Raw genomic sequence first — 9,328 nt, forward strand, 5'->3', positions numbered from 1 at the left:
ATAGTTTTAAACACAAATTTTAATGTTGTGTTCATCGTATTTTAATAATTATTTGCCATATTAATATTTTTATATTATAAATTTAATGAAGCTGTTCGCTTTTTGTGTTCATAATCATAACTTGTCTTGTAAAACCATGAACCGATTTTGATCAATGTTATTTGTTAACAATAAGTAGGATATGTTTACAACTATGAATATGCACATAAAGACTTAAGAGCTCTTATGTATCACAACTAGATATACACATATATAGCACCTCACAAAAAAGTTTACTCTGTAAATATAAATGTTAATTACTTTGAAATGTTTGATTGATCAGAGTATTTACCATAAATTAAGTGATAGTTTCAAATATTGATTGTCCATAATTTATTGAGAGTAAGATGATGAATTATATCGATTTAGATCTCAGAAAATCAACAATATATTTTTTTTAATCTCATAAAAAATGAGTAATTTAAATTATTAATAAGATAAATATAAGATTATTTCGATATTTGTAAATATGTATTTAATTTAAGATTTTTATGTTTCAAACAATTTTTAACGAATTATTCATATGTTTAGTAAATATTTCATTTTGTGTGAAGATAATGAAAAATTTCAATAAGCAAATTTAATATTGTCTATAAATTTTCAGCCTTAAATTTTATCAAAATCTTAGAAATAAAACGAAAAGGATGAAACTATCGATCACAGCTGCTAATGATTAAATGATCTTTGTTATTATTAAATATGATTAGGTTACTTAAGGAACTACTTAAATATAAATTTTATACTTATTTAGATATTCAATATGTTTATTTCTGTCAAGAATATGTGTGAATGCATTTACAATGTAATTGTTTTTATATTTAGGATGAAACATTGTATGCCTGAATTATGCATTTTTTGATGTAAATAAAGAAATTTTATTATATACTAAAAATAATAGTTGGTTTTTTATTTACATATTATAATTATGTTTATTTATTCATTTTCGTTATATTAATATTATTTAAGGGCTTGTGCAGTAAAATAATATACCACAGAAAAATGCAGATGCAAATCTAGTAAATGTCTCAAATTATATAAAAATACTCATTTTTGAAGTTGTGAATAAATTTACTATATTATATAAACATCCACTAATATGGTTTCCTAATAAATAGTAGTTAGGCTACGTTCGATACCCGCCTCGGTCAGCCTGGTGTCAAGCAGTATTTACATCATGAGATATAGATAACAGTATCTTTCTACATGTAAATAGTCATTTGATGCTTTGTAATGGCTTTCAGTATCGATGGATTGCATATCAACGTCGTTCTAGTAATAAGGTGCGCACGATACAACTTAAAAACAAATAGTTCTGATAAAAAAAATTGTAGTTATAAAAAAAACTGTATTATAAAATTAAAATATCTATTAAATTAATAATCCACTCGAATAAATAAAATTTATCTAAATTCGAAGAATTTAACTTAATACATTTGGTTTATTAATTTACGTTTGTGTACGTCTATATAGTTTTAAAGTGTTTTGTTTCTATTAGCAGAATTTTCATATATGTGCAATCGCTATAAATATTGATAATTCAATCATAAAAACATGTATAAATAATTACTCCATCTATTTCAAATATTTTAGTTTCTACCAAAGTTACAATCCTTGATAAAATTAGCAATATTTGAATCCATTGATTTCATACCTCCTGCGCAGGCGCATGTACGCCCTGTAACCAAGTACAAAAACACCCCCCAACCCCTAACAACCCGAAACAAAGTGTCAAAGAAGTGTCAAAATTTACAAAAAAATGTGAAGTATCATTAAATATTATTCAAAATTTGTAGTTAATTTTTATGCGTATTTAAATATTGTACCTAAGTGATTATAAATAAACAAACTTTCTGGACTTGGCCATTTAGAAAAACGGATGCAAATTAAAGTAATTCGAATAATTAAATAGCAGATGGTGTAATGTAAAAGACAAGAATTTTGAGGTTTTTATTATTATAAAGTTAATAGCGCACAAATCACTGTGATACTACTAAAAACATGTCAAGATGATGCACAATCTAATTATTAGAGAAAAAGGTTAAATGTGTTATTTGCGAATGCAGAAGGAGATACGAATTCTTATGTTTTGGTGTTTTCGCTTGTAGTTTGCGTTTTGCGATAAATTATATAATTTGTTATAAATTAATAAGGTATGGTGATACAAGATATTTCTATAGTAATGTTATAATACGACTTGTTTTTTATATAAAATTAAATTGTTATATTGTTTTTATAAATTTCTAATTGTGTTCAGTGTTAAGAGTTAAAATGGGTAATTTGCAAAGCGATTCGAAAGGCCAAAAGGGGGCAAGGGCCCAATCACGTGGTAAGGGTCTTATGAAGACCTTTAATAAAAAATCTCCCGCCAAAGAAAGTCAAAAAACGATATTATCGAAAAAGTCGCAACAATCGTTCGTGAGTCTGGTCTCGGAGGCCGAAGCCAGCGCGGACGCACCCGAGCGGATAACGGTTCAGTCTGCAGGGTCAACACACGCACAAGAAGTCTCTTTTGAATGTGTTGGTGTTACGAGCAAAGACAGCGAAGGGAAAGAAGCGGACGATCCGGCATCGAAAGATGAAAAAACTATTGAAAACACTGGATTTATTGTGACAGATTCGTGGAAAGAAGTCGGAAAATATTGTGGCACTAATATAAAACAAACACCTACAACTGACGAATCGAGTTCCGATTCCATTTTCACCGATCCTCAAACACCTGTAGGATTCGAAGCCGAAATTAACCAGTGTTATTATTCTCGTGAAAGTGTTGACGATGGACAGATAGTGCTTAATTTAAATCCGGAAGAAACAATGAGACGGAATAAAGTGGGCATTTTAGGTGCCAATGAAAAATCAGAGAAAAGTAGTTTGTTGGAATCTCATTTGAGTACTGACTCAAAGGAAAACACCAAAAATTTTTCTGCACCGTTTACTGTCTCGAGACATAAAAAAGTTGAATTAACTTCGACGAAATTATCAGACAGCAGTAGTACTGCACCAGGTCAGTGTCATTTATGTAATTGATAATTAATTTTTTGTTTATTATCTGCACAAATTTATTCCATTGCTCAATCTGTGAAACCACGATCCACAAAAAATGAAAACAATATAAATTGAACATAATAATATTTGCTGTATTATTTAGCTTAAGCTTGCTTATATACATAGGATATTTTTGTATATTAGTTAGGAAAATTTATTTATTTTAATTAATCAACTTGATTATTAATAACATTAATGCAATTATTTTGATCATCATCATAATATACAAAATTTATTTTTATTCGTTATGAGTAATTCATTTACTATTTGGTAAATATTTACTATATTAACATATAAATAAATAAATGTATACTCAATCTGCGGAACCACGGTCCACATAAATGAGAAATATATAAATATATACGCAATAAATACATATTTATGTTTTATAATTCGGAGAAATTATTAGTTTTAATTAATCAACTTATTAACAGCTTTAATTCAATGGATTTGATCACATAGTTCGCGAAGTACGAATACTTGTTTTTATTCATTTTGAGTAATGTATTTATTATATTGCAAATATTATACATGAAGTAAAAATTCCCCATCATTTTTATAAATATATATATATATATATATATGAATATCTGAATGAATATCTATCTCGAGAAAAAAAAAATATATATATATCAAATCAGGAGAAAACAAAAACTTAAAACACTAATTTTAGTTTTAAAAAAATATTTCTAAATCTTGATGAATAAAGAAACACATAATTAATAATGTATATCTAAAACTAAAATGTATTTTAAACTTGCTGAACTTGCTGAATGATGGCACACATCAAGAGTCTAAACGTAAATTAATAAAAAATGTTTTTCTTTTAACCTTTTTTTTAATTCGACTGGGCTGCTAATTATTTATACATACATATTATATATGTATATATGTGATTTATATATATATATATATATATATATGTATATATATATATATATATAAATTATTATATGTTTAGTATTTTTCATTATATTTGACGGGAGTTTGGATTATAATAGTGATAATTTTCAATTGCTGATCGATTTCTATATAGTCAATTTTCAATTATTTTTCTTGCCTTTATATTTTTTCTATTTATTTATAATTTATTTATTAATTACAGATTAATTATAATATATGTTTTTATGCTTGTATATTTCTTGGAGTACGCCGCTGTTCATTTTTTGTCTAAATTTATCAATAAGTCAGGTCGTTCAATATTCTATAAACAAACATTACCATGTAATCTACATTAATTTTGCTATCAAAATGAGTTTATCAAAACTGCACGATGACAGCATTTATTTTATTTACATAGTATTTTATTAACAGCGATAATCGAAGTTTGTTTTTAATTAAACAAATACCGAAGTATATTTCATTATAATAAATTATAAACTATTATAATTAAATTTATATATATATATATATATATATATATATATATATATATATGTTATAATTATAACAAAAAAAATTTTAACTATTGAATCTGTTCTAAAATCTATAACGCAACTGTTATTATTACTATATCGTTTAATTATAGTTTCTAAGTGATATTTGGAAATTTAATTTGATCTTGTTTTTTTCAAAATATATTTTCTATTTTATCATTTTCATTTAATGAAATGATTGCCTCTCCTTACTGTTTTTCACGGTTGGAGTAAAAACGGAATCACACTCGAAAGCGCATTGAATATTTTATACTGGTGACCCTACGCAGAGATGAACTATATTTTTATATATGTTTACATTAGAAACATGTGTAGAATTTGTTCATTTTTGATAGATTTGATAATAATATTAGATATATAAAAATAAGCACAAAAACTTAAACCAAAAATTAAATTCAACCAAATCCATTAGTGGTACCCCACTCCAGATTTTAAATACTGAAAAAAGTATGGACACTCGACTCGATTTTTTATATAAATTTACAGCAAAAATTATTTAATTTAGCTTGCAGAATTTTATAAACTATAGAGTTTTTAAAAATCCGTTTTAAATATTAGGTTTATAATAATTCTAAACCATTGTTTAGGTATTTATTGACTCGTTATAAAGGATTACGATACTACCGTGTTTATTTTGGTAAATTACAAGTAGGTATTATTATGAAATTTTATCAAGCTGATTTATGATTCATATACCTGTTCAAATAAGACATTTTAAGGAAATAGAAAGTTAAACATTGAGTCACCGTATAATTTTGTTTATACAGAGTAATTTGTGATAATTACATCTCAATATTGTTGACATATTTCTAAAGTTATTATGATTAAAATGATAAAATATTGTTTTCAGCGATTTTATGATATTTGTAAATCATATTTATAAATGTAATGTGAAATTTAATATAGTAATTAACATAATTAATAAATTCCAGTTACAATTTGGTAACAATATATTAATGATCTATATAATGTGCAGCTAAATGATCTTCCTGCTATATTAATAAATTAAAACTCGTGTAACTGCTATTTTGTCAAGAAAAATATTGATAACATTTACACTATTTTTTCTAAAATAAAGTTTTTTAATAAATGTGTATAATTAAATCACTTTTTATAGACCTATAATATTTTATATTTATTTTAGAACATAAAACTTATCGCTATGAAAGTTTAATTAAAATCAACAAAAAAGCCTTTTCAACAATAAATTGTGAAGATTCAGCACGGCGGGTTTTTACATGATTGTCTCAACTGATTATGTTAAACAGTTTTTGGATTATCAAAATTGGTTTCAAAGAAATGGCTCGGACGATCATCGCAAAAAACTAATAAAAACGTTAATTTCTTATAGAGTTTCATCGAGTGGCTTTTAAAATTTTAAATCGATTTAGCTATATTTGGGAAACCTCGGAAAATGGTTAAAATTGTGCCCACTTACACACACAAATACACTTTTAAACAAAAATATGTTAATAATTGATACTATAATGTAACTTTGGTTTCTTGAATTATTTTTGTTTTATTATATTATTTTTAACAAATGTTTTTTTCCTCTAGATACAACTAAAGAAGTGAAAAGGCATGCATCAGTTGGCGGAGAACAGGGTTTTGGAGACAATTCCTCAAATGTTTTGCGAAAGGTAGCATCGCTGACCTTAGACCGAGCAACCACCGAGTCTAAGGTCGCTAAAACAAGATTAGTTCCCGACAAATTGGACCTTAGGTCTTGCGAAAAATTTGAAGGTATCCTATCCAAAAAATCTTTATTTTATCCACTTGGAATTAGTTTAAGAAATAAACTTTTTAAATTAGTTTAAAAAGTAATTGAGGCATTTTTGCGCTTAAAACAAAATTAATTATTTCTGTTTTATACTTTATTAATTTTTTTCTATCAATTTATATATTTATTTGAACACACTCGCCATTGAATTAGGTGTAAGTTAATCATAGCTGTCGCTTAATATTTTATACAAAATTTAATATATTGAAATCTATTTTGCGTAAGATTTTATCTTGTTGATAACTTATCATATTTGATATTTTATTGTTTATGTACCTAGCTCATGTATAATATGTACCACGGCAAGATAAATTTTTCACGATGATAAGACAAGTAGTGCTGTGTATAAGAGAAAAAACAAGTACTAAACCAATTTTTATTGGTTTTTGCTATGATTTTTAAAAACTCTTTAATTAACTTCCCGTAGGGTAAGTTATAGTAATCGCAAAAAAATCGAAAATGAATTTTTTTTATATATCTTTGCGTTTCAAAGGTTTTTCAACATTTTGGCATAGCTTAGACAAAATTGATGTATGTGAGTGTGTGTATGTATGTGTGCGGATACAAATTTTCGTCGACGATTTTGGGAACACCGATCAACCGATTTGAATAATTCAAAAAACGTTTTTCTTGTATTGACCATATGAAGAACTGACTAAATTTTTGGGAACGCAGGTCCAGCGGTTATGGACTCTCAATAAAAATAAGTTTAAAAAAATGTCATTTGCCGGTCAAAAATGTTTATTGGACATATGTACATCAAATTAGCAGATATTTTATAGAGATTTTAATAAAGTGTACACATTTTGTGCAATTTTTTTTGGATTCCGTACCAAAATTTTTAATTACGGTACGGGAAGTTTCAGGAATTTGCCTTAAGGCGCGATGTCATGCACACCACTAGTTTTAATTTTTAAAAAATATGGTTTTACTAGGTTCAACCTACAAACAACCAGGTACCAAGCAGTAATGATATGAGTTTTTACTTGAAAATATAGGTGTAAATATGCACTAAAATAGCCTTTCGGAGGTAATATATCACATTACTATTAGACATACAATATTAATATTGTTAATAAGTAAGCAAAGAGAATAATCAACCTTTGGATTGTTTATTATAACACTGTTAAAAATAAATCACAGCGGATTAAAGAATACTACGGAATACGGATAGTCCCGATTGCTAATAAAAGTAAAAGTGATATAGTAAAATGCCTTACCTCATTATTCAATGTAACATTGTAATAGAGCAAAATTCAATTATAAATTCTTTGATTTTTATATGCTAATTTTTAATCTATCTAATACTAACTTTAACATCATATTCAAAAATTACATGCTATTATTGAAAATTATTTGCACTCACATGCAAGTGTGATGTCTTCATGTCCATATAAAGTAGTTTACAAAAATGTACTTAAAGTTCACAAAAAGTGATGATAAATGAATTGTACGTACAGAACCATCGTGTAAATAATAATTACCATGGCCAAATAAATTATAAAAATATGACATTAATATTTACATTAACTATCATTTACCATTTCACTTTTTAATTTAATTAGCACATATTTAATCGAAAATTTATACAATTCCCACCACTATGCATGATTCTTCTAACTGGAATTTTAACATTTAACTATTGTGAATGAAAGCAAGAGGTTGTGGTCGGTGTTGTTTTTCGAATTTAAGAAAATAGTAGTTAATTTATAAAAATATTAATATGGATAAACGAAAGTTGTCAAATCATAAAAATAATCGTAGGAATGGTGATATAATTAATTCAAATTCGAATTCCAGGTTTGTATATTGAATACTTATTTGCTTATGATCAGGTAGCTTAAATCAATAATATTTTCATAAAAGTAGACATATACACGAATATATATATATATATATATATATATATATATATAAAAACAAATATGTACAAATTCACATTTCTTCAATCATATAGCCTATATATGTAAAAACGAATCTAATTTTTTTTTAGTAATTCAATAGAAATCTAACAATAAAAAAGTTCTAAAAGCTATTGTGCTGGTTAATAGAATCTAAATTATTATAGCATTTATTTTGATTTTTGACTAAGTGTCAGTGGCATTTTGTCTTAGGGCAAGTTGGCAAGTTGCTAAAGTTAAAGGCAACCTTCTGATAAGTGTAAATAATTGACTTAATCAATAAGATATCAGTGCATATATCAATTTATAAATATAGCGAATCCCTGTAAGACCATCTAATTTTCGAGTCTGTTGCAGTTTGAAGCATAAACGATATAGAAACAAAATATATAAAATTTGCAAATACGACTGGTAATATATTATATAGTAAATATGACTCGTACGTGCTATAATAATTTGTTTTTTAAAAAACTTCTAGTAATCGAACATTCTCATGGATTTTTGCTCTTATTGTTACTTGTTACTCTGATCAATACGTGTGGTGCAGGAGTTGCCTTTTACTACCCATTAATCTGAATTTACGATTGTTTATGAACGAAGGCAAAGAAATATGCGAATGCCAATAAATTCGTCATTCTTATATGGGCATGACATATTCTGGACTTATTGCAATAAAACTATAATTAGAAATTGAAAATTCTTCGATTATGTCACGCACGGCGTCTGTCACGCTCTGATAGTAAAAAATCTAAATAAAAATAAAATAATGGTAATGAGTTTTCTTTTTTCTGGATAAATTTATTTGCGGGGTCTATTTAAAAGTAGCAGATTGAAAATTTCTTAGTTTCGATATTTGATAGAGTTGCAACACGGGTGGTGTATTAGTATTTTGAATAATATATTCGAATCTAAGGCTACTTATTTGAAATTATTGCGACTTAATAAAATATTACATTTTTTTCTATAATGATCATATATCGTCTAACGATATTGGAAACATTAGCACGCATCCCATTCAAATAGATATAATTCCCTCGAGAAATGTTAAAAAATACCAGTGAATCTCCAATTATAAATGAATTGCATTTTTGTATTTAGCAACTACTATGATACATTATGATTTTTCATCA

General features: G+C 26.3%; 1 protein-coding gene across 1 annotated transcript in view; it reads left to right on the forward strand.

Moving 5' to 3' along the window:
• The first annotated feature begins 2,307 nt into the window (after nt 1-2,307).
• Nucleotides 2,308-9,328, forward strand: part of LOC113381652 (polypeptide N-acetylgalactosaminyltransferase 1-like) — a 9,604-nt gene continuing 2,583 nt past the window's right edge. Inside the window, exons 1-2 of the mRNA XM_026620422.1 lie at nt 2,308-3,040; nt 6,075-6,260. Of these exons, the coding sequence (XP_026476207.1) occupies nt 2,308-3,040; nt 6,075-6,260 (919 nt within the window). The remainder of the gene's footprint in view (nt 3,041-6,074; nt 6,261-9,328) is intronic.

This window comes from Ctenocephalides felis, unplaced genomic scaffold, assembly GCF_003426905.1.
Source record: "Ctenocephalides felis isolate EL2017-DRISC unplaced genomic scaffold, ASM342690v1 CF-g0.4_SCAFFOLD_00845, whole genome shotgun sequence".
Lineage (NCBI taxonomy): Eukaryota > Metazoa > Arthropoda > Insecta > Siphonaptera > Pulicidae > Ctenocephalides > Ctenocephalides felis.